The following is a 23249-nucleotide window of genomic DNA, read 5'->3' as shown; positions in this document are numbered from 1 at the left end:
TTGCCATCTTTGTTCAAGTCGAACACGTCTGACACTTCAGCTTGTGTTTGGAGGACTCTGCTCTTTGAATGTTGTGGCCTTTACTTGTAAGATGCTTTAAATTCAATTCTAAACACTCGCTGCAAACAGAGGTTTAAAGGACAAAAACATCTGTAGACCTGCTGAATTTCATGTTCATTTTAAAGGTGCTCTACCAGCCACCAAAAAGAAAAGCAGAACAACTTGAATGCTCCAGTAACGTCTTCAAATTAAAATTTATTATTTGTTCATAGTGGATGAACTTTTTCACAAATGCCTTTTGGTCCTGACAATATTTCATATCTTTGGGTTCATACAAAACTTTAATATTTCTGTCAAATATGTTCTGTCATATATTTAAATACACAGATTGTAGTAGCATACACAGCTAAACTGTTCTATATTCTCTGTAGCTTGTTGTCCTGAGGTCACATTGGCTTTCAGTGGTCTCCCTTGGGACTTCAATACTTTAATGGTCTTTGGCAGCTTCAAAGCTTGTTTCCATTGTTAAAATTCCATTGTTATTGGCACAGCTGTCCAATAAACGTAGGCGCTAAGTATCTGGCTCACACACTGACAGTGTCAAACATCTTACAGTGTTTGGTCCTAAAAGCTATGAAATACTCAGGGAATCATCTGGGAGCAGTGTCTTAAAATTCCTTTCCAAACATTTGGAGATATTGAAATCCCAGCCAGGACACTTGAGAACTGTAGAGTTTGAGGAGCTGGAGCGTCCTGGCGATCATCACACACAGGTGCTGTACAGAGTCACTTTCTGGCTGATGTCCTCCAGGATCTGGCGGACATTGCGCTCCAGAAGGGCCAGTTCTTCGGCTTTGGTCTCCAGGATGCGCTGGTTGGCCTCGTAGGAGTTCTCCAACTCTGAAATCACAGAAGCCCACAGGTGACAATTTAAGTTTCTTCATGGTGTATGATGAGATTATATGTTATATATAAACATGGCCACCTCTGAGTTTCTGCAGCTTGCTGGTGCTCTGGGTGAGCAGCTCTCTGGCCTCCTGCTGCAGTTCATCTGCTCGCCTCCTCGCCTGCAGCACCGACTCCCCTTTGTCCACCACCAGGTCCTCGACCTCCTCGAATTTATCTTTCACCTCAGAGTCAAACTCCTACACACACACACACAAATAAGCATTATGGGGACGATAGCAGCAGATGAATCAGCAGCTGTGTGAGTGTGCATGTGTGACACACCTGCTGGGCCCCCTCTGCGTCCAGTCTGGCCTGGTCGGTGATGGTGTCAGCCGTCTCCGCCAGCCGGTTCACCTCCAGGTTGTTCTGTCTCAGCAGTCCGACCTCCCTCTCCAGCTGAACCAGACGACCTGTGGTGTCACTCAGCTTCAGCTCCGACTCCTCCGTCTCCGACTCCACCTGATACACAGTATAAGGTAAGACAGTAGATAAACTCAAACTCAAATCAAAAAGCAAACCAACAAGTGAGACAATTACGTTTATCTGTGTTAGAAATGAGTTTTTAATTTGAAATATTTACAGACAATAATTTATATATATTAATAAACTACAGACAGTAGTTGCTGCAGACCTTTAATGTTGTAACACCAGACTCCAAAACTGTCATACATACAGCCACCTTGCCGTCACAACAGTAATCTCAGAGGTCAAACTCACAGAGGTCAGCAGTTCCAGGGTGCCTTTGGTGTTGTTCTGGGCCAGCTGGAGGGCGTCCATGGCGATACTCTGAGCACGCTCGGTCTCATCCAGGGCTGCCTTCACCATGTCTGCTGTCTCCTTCAGGTTAGACGCCTGCTCACTGACGGACAGACAGACAGAGAACGTTGATGTGCTGGTATAAATGATGCCATGCCATAAACATCCTCCTTTGTTTCCCGTTTCCCGTCACAGTGTGTGAGTTACCTGGCGGCCTTGGCCTGCTTCAGCAGCGCCTCAGCAGCCTGGATGTCCTCAGCGCTCTGACTCAGGATGGTCTCCACGCTGGTCAGAGTGCCCACCTTCTCCCTGATCTCCTTTGTCAGCTCCTGCAGCTTCTCCGTTGAAGTCGGCATCTCCATAGCCATTACCTCATTGGCCACCATCTCGATCACTGAAATATCTGCTTTGTCATCTGGATTATCAGAAACAAAACCCAGCTCATCCGACTGTTTCCACAACTCACAGACCTTCATCAAGTAAAACTTTTTGGATTTTTAAGCTGGCATAAAATCATCATTGACTCTGAAAACCATTTGGACAAATGCAGTTCTGTGGTGTGCTCACTGGTGAGGAGGTCTCGTATCTCTTTGATGAGGTTGCGGAGCTGCTCGTTGTTCTGCTCCACCCTCTCTTTGCTCCGGTTGGATTTGATCAGCACCTCCAGAGCGTGCGCCTTGGCCTCATTTGCACGGGCATTGGCTTCCCACACCTGACCGCAAACAAAGTCAGTAATTTCCTCATGTACTGAGTTATTGTACATCAGTTATAAAAAATGACCATGTTCACCTACCATCCTGGAGAGCTTGTCCACCTCCTGCATAGCTGCTAGGATCTCCTGGTCCAGGTCCTTGGCTGACTTGAGGGCACTTTGAGAAGTTGTGACGAGGCCTTCACATCCTTCTCCTCCACACTGAGGAGCTCCGTCCTTGTCGACACAACCCAACCCGCCACAGGGGGAGCCAGAGCAGCTGTCACCCTCTGCTGCACCACCACATGTCTGCAGAAAAAGAATAAATACAAAGTGACGCCAAGCAACGTGCAGCGTAAGTGAATACTGCATCAGTCTGAGGTTGAATGTTTGTCTTCAGCAAATCTTTTATCAATGATGTGGAGCAATAAGCTGAAATTTTACTGACTGTTCCCTCTAATAACAGTGATAATACGGAATATAATAAAGATGTTAGTTATGGGGTTTTCTTTTTAGCAGATTCTAGTTCTCCAGTGTTTCTCACCTTCTTGCTAAGTGGCGACAGGTCAAATTTCTCCAGCTCGTTGGACAGTTTGTCCAGCTTCTGCGAGTTTCTTTGGTGTTTGCGGTCAAACTCCTTCTGACTGCTGCTCAGTTTGTCCTCCGTGGCTTTCCGTACTGTGGCAGAACGTGCCACTGTGCTTCTGGGACTACTAGCGGAGAGGATGGTGCGAATCTCCGCTAATTGTGATTCTGAGTGTGCTGATGTGATAGTGTCCAAGGCGCCTGAAAACACATGCAAATCAAACAGTTTCTGTTTATAAGAGGTGAATTTCAGCGAGTTAAGTCAGAGAATTGAATCATTTATTTATGGAAGCCAGATCAGATTTTCTTCTTTTGGGTGAGCACAGTGTCCATTAGAAAACAGCAAGCAAATAAGCTCAAAAATGCTCAAATCTTGCAATGTAAAGAAATAATTAAAGTACATTTATATATTTTTAGGAGACAGCATCGTATTATGCTGATGATGTGCTTCTTTCCTTGTTACAGTGTGATTTCTCACCCTGGATGTTGGCGTTCTTGGCATCGTACACCTGCTGTCTCAGCTCCTGCACTGTAAGGTCCAGCTGGTTGGCCTCAACTGCCAGTGCGTCCAACTTTACTTCAGTGGAGTTGGCGTCATTCTGGAGGATGCTCAAGGTCTCCTCCGTCGTGTTCAGCTTTCCGTTTAGGTAGGACATCAAACCGCTGAGAAAACAATGACACAGTAATGAACATGTGTGCACTACATCCTTCTGTGGGTCTCTGTTTGTCTTTGTACATACATGATCTGGTGCATTAGCTCCTGTATCTGCTCCAGCTTCACTGCTGCAGGGTTGCTCTCTACGATTTCTCTGACAGCCTTGGCGTTTCTCTCCAGGCTGCTGATTAACTCTTTGTACGGCGCTGTCACCCCGCTGGTCTGGAGCTCTGTCACTTGGGCCTCCAGGCGTCGAGTTTGATTGGTCAGCTCCCCAACCACGGCGTCCCAGTTGGCGAAGCACTTGTGGCAGGGTTCACAGACAGGGAACTTGCCCTGGTAGCCTCGGGCGCACTTGTCACACCGTGGGCCGGAAACACCCTCCACGCAGGTACACTGACCTGTGGCACGATGGCACTGCTCGCTGGAGATTCCCCGAGGGTCGCAGTCACAAGCTATAATGATAAAAATACTAGTTTATTTTTTATTATCTGGCCCAAAGAACAGACAATATAAAAAGAACAATAAACATCATGTGGTGTGTAGTCGTATATAAGAAGTGTGACAGTTTTAAAGTCTCTCCAGGGAAATAACTCGTTTGAAAACAAAGTTAATTCAACCTCCAGCACCTCCGGTAAATAAACTTAGACATGAACATGACCGTGAAGGTCATGCTGACCCCACGAGTGTCGGGGCAGTCCATATGATGGCCCTCCCTCCCCAGAGAAGAAGGAGGAGGAGATTTAGTGTGAGTCATAAAGAAGGAATGCAGGGTTTGAGAGGTTTCAGCATCAGCGTTGCTGCATTTTGTTTGTGTGATTTATGGAGCAGGCGTTTCAGGGTTGGGTTTGAAGTTTTCTTTCTGTCACAGTGAAATATTACACCTGTCTCCAGAAGCACATTTGGGTCGGGACATATATGGTGATTATGGGCTGGTAACTGAGAAGTGCCACACGACAGCTACGTACCAATAATGCTAATCCGGTTTTGACCTCATAAATCACACAGTGCATACAGAAACACATTTTAACCTCCAACATCCAAACCTGCCCAGCATCTCGGCTGTTGCATCATCTATAAGAGGCTCTGTCATCAGCACCCTTACACATAATTACATTATTCCTACACAATTCTCCGTAAGGTGGCCACAGTGCTCAGATTTCCCATGAATGGGTGCGTCAGTGTATCATCTGTGCAGACAGGAAAAGAGGTCCAGCTGGTTTAACAGCTTAAGAGACCTTTAGGGAATACATAGTAATTCAGGATTCCCCTGGGTGTCGGTGCATGACGAAAATGGGATGCCTGGGAGTTCTGGAGAACATCTGGTTCTCATGAGCAGGGAACGAGAGGTCATTCCCACATCTCCTCCCTCTGCTCCCCTCTCCTCGCCTTTTTCTTCTTCCTACTCCCTCTTTCTTTCTCAGAGGGTGAGTCAGCCACCGTGAGGCCCACGTTTCTGCAGACGGACTCTCCTGCAGTGTGTTTGACTCACAGTAAAAACCCTTTGGGCTCGGATTTGAAATGAAACAGTGACCAAGAGATTGAAGGCTGTTTGAGTGTGTTCACATCCATATTGGGTGAACGGCGTAGGACTCACAGCTGCAATCCCCGGTGTTAGGACAATGATCCTTAAACATACAAACATTGATTTTTTATGGCCTAACAGTGTCATGTTCTTGGCCAGTTATGTCTTTTACCTGACCTCAGTCCAACTGTTAATATGCTTCACATATCATGTGGATAGAATGAACGTCTCGACCAACTCCTGAGGGAAACAGCTGGATCTTTAGCTGCTGAATGTGTCACAGTTAGTTGAGTTATTCATTCATTCTCTGCCTGCCTCTGCCAAGTATCACTGACTCTTTCTGATCCTGCCTCTCCCACCTGCCCTGCAGTAACCCCAACCCTTCCCACCTTCCAGCTGCCTGACTCCTCCCTGCCCACCTACTCACCTGTTCCTCATTCCCCAATTACCCAGTACATATACGGATCCATTTCTGTCTACACTCTGTCTGTTGTGCTCTTCCAGCCTTACTCACCTGTTTTGACCCTTTTTTTTTAAATCTGGTCTTCCTGTTGCAGACCCCTGCCAGTTTCCTGACTTGGACTCCTGTTTATTCCTCCCTGCTTTTTGTCTGCTGAGCCTAAATAAAGGTGAACTACTTGCTCCATTGTTTTCACCAGCTAGTCCCTAACGGTGTGTGTCTGCTGTTTGATGCTGAGCAGGAAGTACAGAGTGGCTTTTTAGAACTTTGTTTTTTTGTACTGAAAAGAGCTGCAAACAAAAAAGTAAAGCTGTGGGTTGTAAAACCACAACAATGAGATGAAAGATGCTAAAATATTCCGTAGAGCTGAAGGGAATCCATTGATAATTCTCTGTGGTAACTTTGTCCTCTGACCCTGGGGAACTATGTCTAAAATGGACTGAACTAAACTGTCTTTTTTGATAATACCACTTGGTGGCACCAGAGTTTGGAAATCAAATCTGAAGTGCTGGAGTACAAAACATGCCACTGCCTCAGTGTCAGTACTTTTATTTGTTTTATGGTCACATAAAAAGACCATAAACACTGACTGATGGAGGCACGTCAGGAAACTGGAGCTGCTGGTAACTGATGGTGGAGTCAAGGTCTTTCTACATATTGTGTGTTTATTGGTGATGACTGAGGATGACCTACGTTGGCATTTGACCTTTGGATCCCCCCAGAAGAGCTCTCTGCACTCCCGACACGTCCTGCCCCCAAAACCGGGTTTGCAAGAGCACTGTCCTGTGACCTATAACGAAAACACAAAGACCATCAGGTCAACAAACTATCATCAGACAAAAACAAAGGTTAAATAAAGAAGTTGTGGATTTTTTTTTTTTTTTTGTCAAAAGCAGATGAAACTTGACTTTTGTAATATGTTTTACATCTTTTCTTTCACTCAGACACAATAGACCTTTGTAGTCGGTTACAACTTGCTTCTCTTAGAGAAATGTGTATTCAGTTATTCCACAGTGTATTCTGAGACTTCCTTCCTCTGATGGAGAGCAGCCAGTAAACACAGAACCCCAAATGTTTGTGTGTGAGTGCGCGCACACTATTCTGTTCTTTATGTGCCTGTGTCTGAGTAAAGCAGAGCTGCTGAACAACAGAGACAGAAGCAATTCCCAAACAGCTGGAGCCCATATATCAACAAAGATTACCAAAAAAACCCACACAGGCCTTGGTGATTAGATGGGTTGGTCACAGTAATTTACTGCCGCCATGCTGCTCTGCTCTAAATGAGAATTGTTTGGGAATTTTTTTGTCAGTCCCCACATTGTGTGAGGAAGACATTGGCAGCGGCAGAGATGAGTTTGTGGAGCAGTGCTGGGATTCAGTTCAGCTGTACATTGTGTTCATAGAGCAGGAGCAGCTGCCGCGATGCTAATGGAGGAAATGATGCAGACAGATGTTAGACCTGCTGTTATTTATAAAAAACTGTAGTGTATTTTACAAAAGAAAGTCAGAGCGTCACAGCGTTTCCTGGTCTACTGAATTTGTGACACTGTCCTTGTTGTTTTCCCGGGGAAGGTTTTCCCCTTTAGTCCTCAGGGAATTGTTTAATGCTGAGAGGTTCCTTTTCATACCTACTTTTAGTTCTGTTTTTCATTCAGACATCCAGTAGAGTTTTACAGGTTTACTTCTTAACACTGCTTCTAAGGGCTCAAGACCTGTTCTCCTCAATGATGGTAATCTTTGCGCTTGATGAAAAATGTGGGTTAGAGCGATCAGCTCTGCTGCTGGGTTTAGTTTTCATCCCAGAGTCTGACTGACCTCGTTGCAGGAGGAGCCGAAGGAGTGGACGGGGTCGCAGTCGCAGCGCTGGCAGCCCGTCCCGCTGGCGATGTTCCACGTGTCGGCAGCGCAGCGGTCGCAGTTCTGACCGACCACGTTCGGCAGGCAGGGACACTGGCCAGTGTGCTGATCGCACTCACACTCATCGGGGGATGAACAGGCCCGAGGTACCGTGCCCACAGAGTTACACATACACTCTGCACAGAGCAGCATTTACAGATTTACCTGTATCTGCACATATGTTTGCTGACAAGTCACAAGATATTCATACATACAGTGGGTTAGTAGTGTGATATTAGCAGCTGTACTCACTCCTGCAGCTCTGTGTGGAGGCCTTGCCGTAGTAACCCAGTTTGCATTGCTCGCACCCGTAGCCATCGGTGTGGTACAGGCATTTCAGACAGGCGCCTGTCCGGGCGTCACAGGACTCCGGGTCCTGCATGTCGATGTTGTTGTTACACTGGCAGGGCATGCAGCGCCCACCGGGCACCAGAGGGTTCCCGAAGTAACCAGGGGCGCACTCATCACACCTGACACCTGGATGAGGACAGGAAACAGGAGATGAACCAAGAGGCCAGCAGGCTAATTACAGGGGCCCTGAACTGTGTGTGTGAGGTGAAGACGTGATGACATTAAGTAAAGATTTGAGCACTTAAAAAAAAAAAAAAAAACACAGTTTACATGAAAACAAATCTGTGTTTATATACCTTTGTAGCCAGGACTGCACAAACACACCAGCTGGTTCGTGTAAGCCTGAAGGTAACAGCTGTCAGCAAACTGCCGTCCACTGCGGGGTCCGTCGGGGCACATACAGGGGCGACAGTGGCTGCCTGAACCCAGCTCTGGGTCACCGTGGTAACCGTCCAGACACCTGGAAGTAAAGGAAAAGGTCAAATTGAGAGACCAATTAGATTTAGATTTCTGGGGCTGGCTGGAGGGAGATAGGTTAGCTGAAAGTCCGTGATACTGTACTATCGTATCTCGTCGTACCTCTCACAGTGACGTCCGGTGGTAAAGTCTCTGCAGCCCTGACACTCCCCGGTCTCAGGGTGGCAGTACTCACTGTGGCCGTTACACTGGCAGGGTCGGCAATGAGGGAAGCCCCAGAACCCTGGCAGGCAGTGGGAACACTGGCGCCCCGAGGCCCCAGGGACACACTCGCACTGGCCAGTGGCCTCGTGGCAGAAGAGAGTGACGGAGCCCTGAGGGTCGCAGTCGCAGCCTGAGGGTGAAATTTAAATCATTACACTTTTTTGTTACTGGTTTAAATAACCATCAAACCGCATGCTCGTGCCCAACACTCACGTCTGCAGCCGGCGGGGCTGAACAGGAACGTAGCCGGGGCACAATGGTCACAGTTCCTGCCGACAACGTTGGGTCGACACCGACACTGACCTCCGCTGGTCTCACACACAGAGCTGAGTGAGCCCTGAGGGTCACACTGGCATGCTGGGAAATAAGACAAGATCTTTTATCACAGAGCTATGACAGAAAAATGACTGGAATAGGAACAAAGTACTGTGCAAACACACAGAACTACGTACCCATGGCTCCATTGTGCAGCAGAGCAGAGACACTGAAGATGTAGTCGTTACAGATGTCGGTCATGGGGCTTTTGACGACGCTCTGGCTGCTCTCCAAACATCGGTAGCGCTGGAACGTATCCCATGCTCCTTCGCCCTCAGTCCCATGGAATATATCCAGCTCCCTGACCCGGGGCATCAGCACCAACTGTAAAGAGAGGAGGAGGCGGACGAGGGGGAGGGGTGGAAACCATAATAAAAACACAGGTTTGAAGGAACAGAGTAGTGAAGTCTGGGATTTCTCAGAGGCAAAGCTGGAACCTTGTGGTATATGATCAGTAGATTATCTGCTAGAATCGTTTGTTTCTATGATAAAGAACATTGAAATTATAATTAAAATAAAACTTTCAAAATTTGCAATGGAGAAAAATACTTAGAGGATCTGTGGCTCTGTAAATTCTACGTACGGAGTCGATGAGTGTGTACGGGCTCTGGATGTCGCTGACTGACGAGTAGAGCGGCAGACTGAGACGGATCGTGTAGTTCAGTCCTTTCTCGAAACACACCGGCCTCACCAGCAACACGTGTCTGAAACACAACGGGGAGTCAGCGCGTGCTGTGAAAACATCCGTGAGGCAGGTGCAGTCGGGTAGACTGACGTCCTACCTGGATCCAGGTGGAAGAGAGATGGACTGCTCGTCTCCGCTCTGGATGGAGTTGCTGCACTGACCAGTGTAGTCTGGAGGGTTGTAGACGGGCCGATGCACTCTGATGTTCACCTGCTCCCACTGCTCTGGCAGCTGCCAACACACACAGATTAATGCTATGACACCATTAACGCACTTTCATTGCATTATGGGAACTGGTTCTGTTAATGCTGACAAAATTAACAACACAAACGAATCCTGTTTGTGTCTGTGTGTGTGTGTTGTTACCTGTGGCTCATAGCGAATAAGGATGTCATAGTCCATGGACTCTGGGATGTTGTCGATGGTGAACTCTAAGTAGGCTCCTTCTGGCACATTAACAAAACCCATACCGGTCCACGTAGGACTACGATTCTGAGGATAAGACCTCTGTACCACCGTCACACCCTGACACAAAGAAAGACAGATGTGGTTTACATATCTGAGGACAACGTCAATGCATCACTTGAACAGACGGGATGTGGAAGCACACTTACAGGTCCATGCTTTGCGTCCTCAGCCTCGTAGGTGTAGTGGTCCAGAGCGATGAAGTAGAAGCCAGACTCCACCTGATCGCAGCGTCGTCCAAACATGTGCTCCCTGCACTCACACTGTCCTGAGTGAGGGTCACAGCTGTGGACAGAGACTTAGGCTTTAACAGACCATATCACAGGGTGGCAGTGAGTGTTCTACCTGGCTGCTGCCGATACATTGGGGATAAAGGATTATATTTCATACTTTTGTTTTCTAAGCTTACTTATTGTTTACAGCTCCGCCCTGGTCACAGTCACACGGTCTGCAGCCGTCCATGTCATTGGACAGACCCCAGTGCTGTGGCTGTAAACAAAAGAGCAGAGGAGAAACATTTGTGGCTCTGGATATTTCACATTCACAGAGGGAAAAGTATCCAAACATAGGCTGACAGTTGTGTTTGGATCCGTACCAGACACTGATCGCAGTTGTGTCCGTCGACGAGGCGTTTGCAGAAGCACCTTCCTGAGTCTGAATCACAGGAGTTTCCTCCTGGCAGAGTGCCCAGCTGGTTACAAGTACAAGCTGCCAAAACACACAGTGAAGAAACCGATTCAACCAAACGGGAAAGTCATGTACCCTTAAAACTCCTGGTATTCTAAGGGAGTCTTGTTTAATAGGGACGGAAACTTCCCATAAACAAAACCTCCAACGTCCATCCTCTGATCATTCTTACTCCTTTTTAGTCTTTAAACTTTTACATAGAGAGCTTGAATAAATATGGCGAAAAAGGTAAATAAAAACTTTGAGAAAACTTTGTGAACTAGACGATACAGTTTAGAAGTGTAGTATAGGCCTTGAGTGTAGAGAAATTAATTGTGACTTACGCAGGCAGCCATCAGGCCCCTGTCCCAGCCCGTAGTGTCCCTGTCTGCAGTGGTCGCAGCGCTCGCCCTCCACATTGCCTTTGCACCGACACTGACCTGAGATCAGCCCAGCTGCTACATCGGTCCGCGAGTCACACAGCCCACCCTGCAGAGACCCGGACGGGTCGCAGTTACACGCTGTAGAAAAAATGACATTATGGAGACTGTGTGGACACGTGAATGCTCATTATTTCCACATCTTGTGGTCATGTCAAAAAATATTTTTTTAAAAAACAGACATTTTGGGACAATATCTAACCAGAGGTTGATTTTAGGTTACGTGATCCTTGTGCATGGTGACAAAATAACATTAGCTTATCTTAAAATAACATTACGAATCGAGGAAGTTACTTGCCAGTGAGAAAGGACAAGATAATGAACAGCAAAGAGACGCAGAAGCAGCGTGTCATTTAAAAGACAAGCCTTGTAAAGAGGAAAAAAGAAGGGGAGGTAAAAAGAGGGGGAGGCTGTATTTCATTTTACAGCACTATTTCCACTTGTACCCAGTACTTAGTAGGTAATTACAATCATGCTGTAACAACGGCTACTTTCTGCTTTTCACTTCAAAGACAGCTCCAGATGGTGAAGACAGAAACACAGAGAAACATGTCCTGGATGAGGAGACCAACATGTACTTTAACGGACTGTTTGTATAATGAATAGGAGTGGACAATGAGGAGGAGGAGGAGCCGTGGGACAGTCAGGGGTCAGAGGTGACGTACGTTCACAGACGTTGGGGTCCCTCAGGTCTCGGTTGGGGTGCTGGTAGAAGAAAGGCGCACACTGCTCGCACTGTCGGCCCACCGTGTTGTGCTGACAGTCGTCGCACACACCTCCGCTCACGTTGCCCGTCGTCACGTACACAGCCGGGTCAAAATGACATGAGGTGGAGTGTTGGTTACACTCACACTCTGACAAAGAAAGGGACAAAGATTCACTGGTGGGAAAATGAATTAGAGTATTTGTCAAGTTTTTAGCCTTTAAGTGTGAACAGATGAGAACAAAACACAGATTAATTTGTTTGTGTTCTTACTCTTGCAGGCGTGGGTGTTTCGTCCCTCTGCAGGTCTCCAGGGCAAATCGTGGTAAAAGTCTTGGCAGCGCTCACAGTTCAGTCCCTCAGTGTTATGATTACACACACAGCGGCCATGGACCTGTGACACAAAAGTGAGTTAATGCTGATTTAAGTTTCATATTGCAGATTTCTCGAGCTCTGACTCTTTCATCACTTTTCAGTTTTACATCATCAGTGAGTGTGATGTACCATGCCCTCAGCTCCTATGGGTGCTCCGTCGATCGGGGCGCACTCGGAGGCGTGACCGTAGCAGAAGCAGTTTCCGCGGACAACCATGTCGTAGAGGGCGTAGTAGTACTTCTCCGTCACCTCGTCGCGGGAGTCGAGCAGGTTGTCGCCCAGTGTGTGGAGCTTAATGAACTTCACCCGGAGGTTAGTGATTTTCAGCATGTCTGCACACATACACACACACACACACACACACACACAGGAAATTAGAGCAGTCAGATATAACACACACGTCCTTTCACACACTTTCAAACTTCTGTAAAGCCACACAATGCGAGGCAGGACATGTCTTTTTTCATGTTCCAGACTTTGAGGATGCCGCTGCTGTTCCTCACACACCCACAGCATTCACCACATACTTAACACAAGGGCTCTGCATGTTTGTGTGTGTGTGAGGAAGTGAGAGTGTGTGTCTCAGTCTGGGTTTGTGTGAGTGTACAAAGGCTGAGTCGCTTCCACATGTGAAATTCAAAGCTTCTTCATGGACATTCAGGAGGAACTCACTCTGTATCCTCAGGCTGTAGGGGTCCTCGATCTCGAAGGCGGGGTCCAGCACCCGTAATATCACCTAAAATCAGATCAAAGTTTTGTATTGGAAGTGACTTCACAATCTCAGAGATTAACATCCTATATGATAATTTAGACATTTATCAGTAGAAAAAAGGTGAATAAATAATTCTATAAACTTCTCCAAAAAAAAAAAAAGTTCAAAGGGCAAACACACCTCTCCCTCTGAGGATGGTTCGATGTCTGAGTAACGGGAGTCGCAGATGATGTCGTCCACTTTGACCATGGGCCCGGAGGACACATCGGGGAACGAGGACTCGCAGTCGTAGGCGAAATAGCGATAAACCTGCCACGTTTTCCCAAAGTCCATAGACCGCTCGATCACCATGGCAGCTGGGCGAAATGTCTGTGGACAGATAGAGACAGAAAAATCACTAAACCACTGGTTTGTTACATGATCACGTGTAAATGATCACAGAAACCAAATCACACTGATTTTCATTACTCAAATATAGATAAACATCAAAGTTGTGACAACTTTTAAATTCAGATAAAGTGAATTTTCTTATACTTTTTGATCTGATGAAAAAACTCTGACATTAGTGTGTTGATCTTTCCTGCCATCTGACTGAAAACAGGATGGGAAAGGATGTACATTGTGAATGAGCGGCACGAATCCAGCTGTCCGCCATCGCAGCCGACCATGTGACAGCGATCAGAGTTCTTTACTGCACAGCCCTGAGCTCATCCTCTCCCTCCTCCTCTTATTCCCACCACCCTCCAGAGACCGGAACGATTTTCCACATTCCTCCACCACAGCTGCTCAGTGCTGTGTTTATCTCCATGCGGTGGGTATGAGCATATTTGTATGAAATTTGTGTGTGTGAGAGAGAACAGGCACCTTGAAGGTCATGATAAGGTGCGTGAAATGAAACTCGGCCTCCAGGTCCAGCTGGATGGTCACATTCTCCACACCTGCAGGTGAAGGAGGGAAACACACAGGAAATCAACAATTAAAGCCAGATCTCTGTCAAAGCTACATATTAATCCCACCTGACAGTTACTGTAAATATTTGGTAACAATTGAACTCTGTGGAAGAACTACTTTGTGTGGTGAAACTAATTTTACATAATTCTCTAATTATAAAACACTCGGCTACGTTTGAACTCGAACAACAGCTGGTGAAAGCCAAGATGGAACAGCAGGACGAACGGGAGACTGCGAGGAAATCCCAAGCAAAGCCATTGTGCGTCTGCAGCTTCCTGCTGTCTGACAGCCACCTGCAGTGCTGGCCACTGCTCCCTCCATGATTCACACCTCTGACAAATTCCCACCGCTCTGAAGGAACAGTGTGTGTGCGTGTCTGCATGAGAACCTGCCGCTGTAATGTGATTTCTTTCATGGACGCGAATAATGATGTTATGACGGAGATTCTTGGTTTTCATTTCATGGTTTTCCATTTTGTCTGGAACAGTTATTACTGTGGAACGACCCAAACTAAACACATGCTGTATATTTAAACACGCCATGAGGCATCTGACTGCAGTGTGAGCTATATATCAGTTTCCTGGTTGAAACACACTTAAGGTTCCTGAGTTCCTGGAAAAATTCCTGCCTTGGTGATAATTTGATTGTTGCGTCTTCAGTCACAAATATTTTATGTCTTTTACATCTTCCATGAGATGTTTTCCATGTGACTCCCATATGGGAAGAATTTGTTGTTTTATAGTCGTCCCGGAGTGTTTATGATTACACACCTGGCTTCAGGGTGAACTGATGTTAGATGCAGGTGAGAGTAAATCCTGTAATTACACAGCTCAGTCTTACAATTTCTGAGACAATTTTCCAGTAAAAATAACTGTTTCTCGTTCCCACTGTGGAACTCTCTGAACCTCTGCGTCTCATTACACACGTCCCTTTTTTCCACTTTAAAGGCCTGTGTGTGTTCAAGTGCTGACACACGGCTGTTTCTTTCCCGCACACCTGTTCTCCTCAGCACACCTGTAAGCCCCGCCTCCTAGTGATGCCGTGATTGGCTGCAGCAAGAGGCTCTGTGATCTCCTGTCTAGTCATTACTGATCTCAGTTCCCATGAGAACAGTGCTGCTGAGAGCTCACACGCTGTTCTGCTCTACATTCACGTTAATGTAGTGAACAGGAAGTTCGTTCTCTTTCATTTTTTGTGTTAGTCAGGTGTGTTTTCTGTCTCTCACCGTTCTCTGACTGCCACCAGGTTTTGAGGCGGTTGGGGGCGAAGGTGGTGACCACGTTCTCGATCGTGTGGCTGACGGGGTTGCTGTCCTCGTCGTACATCTGCTTGGAGTCACACATGAAACATTTCTTCTCCTCCTGATGGACAGAGGGTTGGAGAGTGTTAAAGGCTCAGTTCACCCAAATTACAAATAAAAAAAAAAACCCTCGTGGTATTTGCCATACAAATAGAGTTGGTTTTATTTGCTGAGGATGATCTGAGGTATCAGTCCTGAGATTTCAAATGTTGCACCAAGAGCGGGTGAAGGCTGTTTTCTTTCTTTGGCTTTGAGGTGTCCACATACTTTTGGCCATGTAGTATTAGTTGGTCATTTGAGTGAAAAAGAACTGAATTCAAATTAACAATGCACAGTATATATCAGGTTGCCTGTGTGTGTGTCTGTCTGTGCTGTGTCTGTTTAATATTGTATTCACTGCCTCGACTGCACGCCAAATGCTTTGGCACAAGCTGCGCTCTGGTTCACACACATGCACGCACACACTGTTAAATCTCACAACATCGACGCGTGGGAATAAACAAGGCGAGTTTCTCAATTTCACCGAGGCCCTGGCCAACTATGTCTGTGTTGAAATGTGAGCGGAGTCCGGATAAGTGGTTCCACTTGGCACTGGTTAAAAAAAAAAACGTCTGCTACTTGAGTTGGACTTCCTCCCCTCCTCATCTACAGCTCATACTTGTTGACTGTGTTCATCCTCAGAAAGGCCCCACACTGTGTCTGTGATTTCATAAGGACACCATTCACACACAGAGAACTCGCCGAAGGGTGTTTGATAAAAGGAGAATATCCCCTACCTCGCCCCCGCTTCACATGCACAACAGGGCAGGGATTGTGAGCCACACAGTGCTTTTATTGTGGAGGGGAATGTCTGCACTCCCACTCGACATGACAGCGAGCAGATACTGAACATGTGCATGCTCCCACACACACGGACACAAAGTAATCTGAATAGTTTTTGTTTGATCTCTGGGTTTATCACGACGGCGGACACAGAAACAGCTTAAATCAAGCTGCTGTAGGTTCATTTTCATCGTTGTTATTCCACTGCCACTTTGACAGACTCTTTCCAACTGACCCTTTTCTCGTGCAAGAATTCATAAGTGATGAGTCATAAAGATGCCATCTTCAAGGCCGGTGGTGCTGCTGTAATGAATTCTGTATTGAACTGAGAACTGACCCACTTTCTGTTATCTACAGAGATTTTTCTGCACAGTGACAAGTTATTCTCTACAAAATTAGAGGTAAAGGACACATGTTGTACATTACTAGATAATTTATTATTCTGTTAATTCAATCTGACTTATTTAATCAGTGAAGTGAATGTTTCTTGTTGTTTATATGGCCAAAATGAAGTTGCAGAAATGATGGCGCTGGTAGAGCACGGGCTGTACTCTGAGCTGATTAATATCAGTGATACTAAATACAGCCCAGGTTTCTGCTTCTCACAGGCAGTTAGCTTCCACTAATTACCATCAGCTGTTTGCCACCTGTGGTGTTGGCCAATTAAAGTTTTCCCCACCTTACAGTGCTATGTGAGATCCCATGCCAATGAATGCATTTACACAGTAAATGTGGTTTTTATTGACAGTTGTCAGTTTAGTTTGTTTTTTTTTCTCAAATCTTTATGGCTCCAATTGAGAAAATGTGGCATGCAGGCAATTACAGAAGTAAACCACAGCCACGAATGGGATGTAAACAGAAAGCAAGAGAACATTGTCTGTGAGGTTTACGCTGAGCTTCTGTGTCAAACAATACTTCACGATAATAATATCACGTTCACTACAGTTCACTCTGTCCCTGACAAAGCTGCCGTTAAGTCTCTTGTGAATATTTACTAGTTTCCTCAATTATAGAATCTTGGGCTTCAGGGGATAATGACGGTTAATTTTTCCTTTTTTCCTGAAAAGTTATACACTAAACAACCAATAACTAATAAGAAAGTAACTGTCAGACCCACTGATGATGCAGATAATTGTTGGCTGCAGCCGCACACTTCTGCACTGCAGAAAAAAACCCTCATCACTCAATGTTTACAATATCTGCTGTTTTTGGAAAACTCAGCGGTCTCGGCTCACCCTGCTGATACCGGTGGGGTCATGAGTTAGTCTGACGCAAGATAAAATGCTGTGGTTCACTTTCTGTTCCAGGTTCACGGCAGAAGCCTCTTTCTTTCGTACCTCCAGGTGTCCGACGATGCAGAAGCGCTCCTGGCGATTCAGGCCGCAGGTGGAGGAGGCGGTGAGTCTGTGCGCCCGGCCGATCAGCAGGTCACCTGTGGCGGGGTAACAGCTGCCCTCGGTGCAAACATCGGCAAATTCTGGCACCAGTGCCCTGACGGGACACCACAGGGCTGCGGGCAGGAAAACTGATGTTAGTGAGCTGATACAAGACGCACACAGTCATGACCGGATCAAACCTAAATGACCAGCGCTCCCACTTAAGAGTGCACATGTCCTCTTTTGGTTTCAATTATAAATCCCAGAAGCAGAGCAGATCATTTAAATTGAAACCACATGGATTCACTTTGTAGATACAAGCACTGAGGTTGTGTACAGCTCATGGCAAACTGACATTAACTGTAGAAAATCTCTCCCCTGCAGCAGCTTTACCTTCTCCTACCTTCTGGTACAGAATCATTTCTGTGAAAACAGTGAGTAATGGTTTTTACATATGGATCTCATTACATGTGTTGATGCTGGAGACGCGAGGGCGACCATTTCTGGCAGCTACAGAAGATGAGATTCCTCCCGGCGAGCTGACAGCACCTCAACAGTTTCCACATAAACAAACTTACAGAGTAAAAACTTCAACTCACCCAAAGTTGTTATAATGTGGATTATGAGCGACATCTCCAACAGCGGAGCGCTGACAGCCAGTCGAAGATGTTGATGGGTCCTGCCGCTCAGCGTGTGTGTTGATGAGCCTGAGAAGCGCAAAGTCAGAGGAGTTTTCTTGTAGAAAGTCCGCATCCCACCAACCAACCAACCAACTCCACCCCGCTGTCAGCAGCAGCGCGCCACAGTGCGCTCCGGGAAACGAGCGCACCCTCTGCTGGCAGAGCTGCTGAACTTGCTGCGTGTTCATGTGATTGAACACATTCATCTGGGAATAAGAAGCATCTATCAGTCTTCAAATTATTAACCCAGGGCCTTAATATCTATGTCACCTGTTGTTCAACAGTGAATAAAATAAGTTTCTTCAGAATCAGATAATAGAATCAGAATCAGATAAACCACCTGGTGGTGGTTTGTAGAAGCAAAGGCAATTATAGTTTAGAACCACAGCAACAATCAGCTTTCTATCATTGAAATATGTCAGAACATTTCAAATAAAAATAATGGAGAGCGGATTTTTTTTTTCATTCTACAATTTTTATTCATTTTACTTATCATAAAAAAACTGAGACTCAATCAACCAGATTGTAAAATTTTGCAATGTTATGACGCCATTGGATAAAGCCATTACTGAAATGTTTCATAATGTAATATTAACGTGTAGTAGTTCAAAATGTTTTTTAAGTGTGTGATGTTCTTAAAAAGCGGAACTTTAACGCGCTCCGGTACAGCGTCGGAACTGTCTTGGAGCCGGACCGGAAATAGCGTGAGGTTACCGAAGTGAAGTGTTACACCTGGTAAGTTTTTCATTAGCTCGTTTGTCCTTGTTTTTATTAAACTTTGGCACCGTTTTCCACCAACTCGCTGCCGGTCCTCTACTGCTCCGCTGCTCCAGCCTACAAACCAAACCACGTTGAGAAAAACGTTAATTTTTAGGCGTTATTTCGTGTAAACATCTGATGGCGGGAGTCTCCAGACGCCTCATTGCTGCTGTGAGATAGCGGTGCTGTGACTTTGAGTCCATGTCTTCGTGTTTGATTGTTCGACTTGCCCGACTACAGTCCCAGAAACCTGGTCATCCTTCCCTGAAGCATCCTTAGTCCCACCAAACTCCATTCTAAAATCTGTTAATTTTGTTGCTGCTTTATCGATCGGTTAACACGCACCCCGTCTTGCGGTAAACCTCAAATAATTCACCGTAAAACACGTAGAAGTTGTAAACACAACTGTCCCTCGTCTAGCGGATCATTTTAGTGGAGGACAATTGTAGGATTAAAAATCAAACAGATGTTTAATGAGGAATTTTTGGCCCTTTAAAATAAAATAATGTTCAAGTCCTAAATTCTTTAAAGGTAAATTCCTGTTGTAATTTAAAGAGAAGCAGACGAGAAGCTGGAACCTCGGGTTTAAAGCAGTTGTTGTGTTTTTAAATGACTGAAACGATTATTAAAATAGTTGAGTTCAGCTCTTGTCAGTATGTCTCTGGTCCATTATACTGTAGCTGAACTGCCCTTTTCTTTTGTTCAGACCAGTCCCCAAAGAGTCCTGAGCTGCTGTTCGTCTGCCCATCGCTTCCCTCAGAGCTGTGTCTGCAGAACAGAGAAGATGTTGAGAAGTGCCTCAGCACAGGTGAGGAGGAAATTGTAATCAGTTGGAGGTAGATGCACATTATCTCTGTGTGATTTCACCTTCACACATAAAGTGAAATAATTGTCGGTTAATGTGGCGAAGCTGTCTTTCCTCCAGATCTTCAGGCAGGTGGTGAGATACAGGAGCACAGATGCCAGCCTCATCCTGGAGAGATGTAAGTAAAGTTTGTATGTGTGGGAGAAGATTTTCTTTTATTAAATACACTTGTTTATTCTTTACATGACATATTTTACAGATGAAAAAGGCTTTACCCACTTTAAATGATGTGTATGTCTTTCTTCTAGCGATAAACCGAGTGCAGCTGTTAGGTCGAGTTGGTCAGGATCCTGTGATGAGACAAGTGGAGGGCCGTAACCCTGTTACCATCTTCTCTTTAGCAACAAATGAGATGTGGCGCTCAGGAGAGGGAGAGATGACCTCAACAGGTATGATGTCAGAGGAGACACAGTGATAGAAATCCAGAAACACAGACTTTAGGCCAGATAATTTGAGTTATATCCACAAACATCACAAGTAAACTGTGCAATGTTCCACCCAACCAATAATAAAACTAATAAAATATATAATAAGCTGTAAAGCTGATATATTTACGTGGTAGGATGTTGTAATTATTGTGATATTAGCAGTAATCTGCTCTATTAAAATTATAATTTATATTGCAGATGCTGTTTTCTGCCACTAGAGGTCATAGTAACACTCTGAATGTGTGTCTAAATGAAAGTGGACAGAGAAATAGTTTATTGTTGTATTTCAAGGTTTTCTTTCTAAGCAGCTTCTCTTTTGTCAGATAAGCTGATTCATGTCATGAGGCTACGTTTTAAGATAGCACGTATACTCAGCTGCCAGTTTATTGGGTACACATTCTAAACCTAATGCAATAAAACAACAGTCCTGCAATTAATTTCAAGAGTTTTAGTGATATATTGGATGTAGTTTCTGGTGCTGAGACTGATTCATGTGCTGATGTTTTCTGACTCCAGGTGACATCAGTCAGAAGACGACCTGGCATCGTGTGTCTGTGTTCAAACCCGGTCTGAGGGACGTGGCCTACCAGTACGTCAAGAAAGGGTATGAACCACTTCTTGTTTTGTTTTGGGGTTTTGTTGTTGTTGTTTTTCCTTTAGAGAGCGAGGAGAGCGCAGGCAAAGATTTGATTTGATTCAATTTGTCATTGAACAAATACTTTTATTATCCTGAATGTTGGAGTACTAATATAAATATATACACAGGTTATAAATGATACATGCGCAGGATATAAATGAACTATAGCAGCATATGTGATGTCCTGTGATATTACACACTGCAAGTGGTGTTGCTGTAGGCTCACACATTGTTTAGTCCTTTTGAGCTAGAGGTTCATAAAGTGACCTTGTGACTGATCCTGCGTCTCATCTCTTTCAGGTCTAGGATTCTAGTGGAGGGCAAACTGGACTACGGGGAGTACGTGGACAAGAACCAAGTCAGACGTCAGGCCACCACCATCATCGCAGGTCAGATTAAACGCTCATTAACACGCACAAACACAAACGATCTCTCTCAGCACGACGTCTGAAAAATACACCCGCTCGTCTCCTTCCTGTCTTTCCAGACAACATCATCTTCCTGAGCGACAACGTGCGAGACAGAACCTGATGGATTTTTCCTCAACAACACGACTCCTTTTTGCATCTTCTTGTTTATACAAAATTAAGGCTGAGGACTTGAATGCCAACAAATAAAGGAACTGATTGACCCACCAGAGGGAGGAGGGGGGACATAATAAGCTGTGACACACATCATGTCTGACTGTGGAGCCTCCTGCTGCTGGAAAATGAAGATGCATCAAGAGTAGCAGAAGAAGCCCACTGTGTATATACACTTACTGATTATGATTTTTTTTATTGTGCTGCATTTATGCTCTTTTTGCGAGTTCTCAAAGTTTTATGTGTGAGAATAATGTAGAAAGCAGGAGTTTGAGGGATGAAAATACACTGAAATAATATAGTTAATCCATCAAACTTGTTTCAGAATGCTTCTCTTAAATCATAACACTGAGTTTGGTGACTCAGTACAAGGTTTTGAAAAGTTGTAGCTCTGTTAAGAGCAACTGTCACTCATGTTGAAGATCATAGACAAAGTTACTGCAGTTTTTCTTCTTTGTGCCAGTTAATTCAGCTGCTTCCTGTCTCATTTGCAAGGAGAAAGCAGTCGCCATGTCAGTGTCAAGCCCATTAATATGAGACTGCTTCTTAAAGTGCAACACACCAAACTGACCTCAAGCGCATTCAACATTTGACATTTTGCATATTTTAACTTGCCACACAGTCGACTTCAGAAGTGGACAAATCACTAGTGGATCATATGGTATCCATCTTTGTCATGTGATGAATGTTTGGCTCTTTTGATCTCAAAGTGCTTGTGAAACCTGTAAAAAAAAAAAACTGGCACAAGTTTTTCACATGCAAACATTGAGTATTTTCAGCTTGTGTCATGTCCTGTTTGGACTTGTCTCGATGACAAGTGTCAGCTGTCTTTCTTGCACTTCTCTTGATGCAAATCTCACAGTTTCTCTTCTCTCACAGGAGAGAAAAGCTAAGATAAGTGAAACTTGAGTGTTAAAAAAAAAAAAAAAAAGGAGACCAGCATGCAAGTTTAGGGGAAGGACCTTCAGTTTTCTTTTGCTTTATGTTTTCCTGTTTATATCCCTGAATTGTGCATAGTTAAAACTGCACATTGTTGTACTGATGTGACAGGTTTTTTTTTTTATCTGTTGCATTTATTCTTGCTTTCCTGTCACACTCTTGTCGGTTCTTATCACATTTATCTTTTTTTCATTTCCTTCCTGGACAGTGACTGGTCGCTTTCAGCTCACTTCTGTTGGCTCATTTCTCTGTAATTGTTAATATAACTGACAATTTTTCCTGCTCCTTTCTTACAGTCACAACATTTAAGCTCCCAGTGTTAATAACTGTTCAATCAACAGAAGTGAATCATTAAAAACAACCTTATAAACATAAAAATAAATCATAAAGGCCAGTTAGAGAAAATGTGTCACAGATATTTGCATAAAGACGCATAAAAACATGTACTTTAAAGTTTCTGGTTTTTAAATGTCTGCACTGCTGGGCGTTGATTGGCTGTTTCTGTCACTGCGGGGCGGGGCTTTACGCAAAGGTATTCTTGGCCTAAAGTGATTGGTCGCAGACATTTTCTCGATTGGTCGCGTCACCTGTCAGTTAAAGGCGCAGGGGGGCAGAGCTGCACGGTGGAACGGGCTTTAAATAAAGGAGAGGTTTGATTGGTCCGTCTGTACGCTTGCGGAGAAACCGGTGTTACCGATTTAAACAAGCGTCAAAGAGAGAGATCGGAAATGGAGACTTAAAAATAAAAGCTTAAATAAATAATAAAGGAAACCTTGGCGAAGTTTCTTTTTAATGTTTACTTTTCCTATATATAAATATACAAAGAACTTTCTTGTAAGTAATTTCAATTTTTCTCAAAGGACAGTGGTGACAGTAGTAGCCATAATATATTCTGTATGGAACCAATAGGGCCTGAAATGAGAAAGGAGACCTTTATTTTGAAATTAAAGACCGGAAACGCTTGTTTATTACTATGAAGACTTGAAACTAGTGTCACACAAC

The 23249-nt window shown here is 44.9% G+C and overlaps 2 protein-coding genes and 1 long non-coding RNA gene across 3 annotated transcripts; 2 read left to right on the top strand and 1 right to left on the bottom strand.

The window, feature by feature from the left end:
* Positions 1-235: 235 nt before the first annotated feature.
* On the bottom strand, positions 236-18130 carry lamb1b (laminin, beta 1b). Its single transcript, XM_041030067.1, has 33 exons — positions 17958-18130; positions 17320-17492; positions 15086-15221; positions 13774-13847; positions 13090-13278; positions 12870-12933; positions 12327-12529; positions 12096-12216; positions 11785-11973; positions 11024-11200; positions 10609-10721; positions 10423-10502; positions 10163-10298; positions 9915-10073; positions 9646-9779; positions 9447-9567; positions 9001-9187; positions 8762-8905; positions 8447-8678; positions 8164-8327; positions 7769-7993; positions 7436-7653; positions 6314-6410; positions 3721-4090; positions 3459-3643; positions 2940-3181; positions 2498-2704; positions 2272-2416; positions 1912-2119; positions 1666-1807; positions 1231-1407; positions 986-1145; positions 236-900 (listed from the first exon to the last, which is right to left on the bottom strand). The coding sequence occupies exons 1-33, from the start codon at positions 18109-18111 to the stop codon at positions 764-766; spliced, it is 5463 nt and encodes a 1820-aa protein (XP_040886001.1). The 5' UTR covers positions 18112-18130; the 3' UTR covers positions 236-763.
* On the top strand, positions 12102-15221 carry LOC121176103. The gene is made up of 4 exons (XR_005892890.1): positions 12102-12229; positions 12299-12509; positions 13511-13720; positions 15106-15221. It is a non-coding gene; the product is annotated as an uncharacterized LOC121176103 (long non-coding RNA).
* Positions 18131-18726: 596 nt separating the features above from the next.
* On the top strand, positions 18727-23022 carry ssbp1 (single-stranded DNA binding protein 1). Its single transcript, XM_041030075.1, has 7 exons — positions 18727-18773; positions 19504-19605; positions 19723-19780; positions 19911-20051; positions 20607-20694; positions 21028-21116; positions 21215-23022. The coding sequence occupies exons 2-7, from the start codon at positions 19582-19584 to the stop codon at positions 21256-21258; spliced, it is 444 nt and encodes a 147-aa protein (XP_040886009.1). The 5' UTR covers positions 18727-18773; positions 19504-19581; the 3' UTR covers positions 21259-23022.
* Positions 23023-23249: the final 227 nt, after the last annotated feature.

The sequence above is a fragment of the Toxotes jaculatrix genome, chromosome 22, assembly GCF_017976425.1.
Source record: "Toxotes jaculatrix isolate fToxJac2 chromosome 22, fToxJac2.pri, whole genome shotgun sequence".
Taxonomy (NCBI): Eukaryota; Metazoa; Chordata; class Actinopteri; family Toxotidae; genus Toxotes; species Toxotes jaculatrix.
This window is presented reverse-complemented; position numbering and strand designations above follow the sequence as displayed.

Bases quoted from the DNA above. Each gene is read 5' to 3' on its own strand.
- lamb1b (XM_041030067.1), bottom strand. From the start codon at position 18,111: ATGCGGACTTTCTACAAGAAAACTCCTCTGACTTTGCGCTTCTCAGGC. The intron at 8,328-8,446 runs GTACGACGAGAT...CTTTACTTCCAG, and splicing joins ACCGGACGTCACTGTGAGAG to GTGTCTGGACGGTTACCACG. The intron at 1,408-1,665 runs GTGAGTTTGACC...ACTGTGTATCAG, and splicing joins CCCTGGAACTGCTGACCTCT to GTGGAGTCGGAGACGGAGGA.
- ssbp1 (XM_041030075.1), top strand. From the start codon at position 19,582: ATGTTGAGAAGTGCCTCAGCACAG. The intron at 19,781-19,910 runs GTAAGTAAAGTT...TCTTTCTTCTAG, and splicing joins CAGCCTCATCCTGGAGAGAT to CGATAAACCGAGTGCAGCTG. The intron at 20,695-21,027 runs GTATGAACCACT...CATCTCTTTCAG, and splicing joins TACCAGTACGTCAAGAAAGG to GTCTAGGATTCTAGTGGAGG.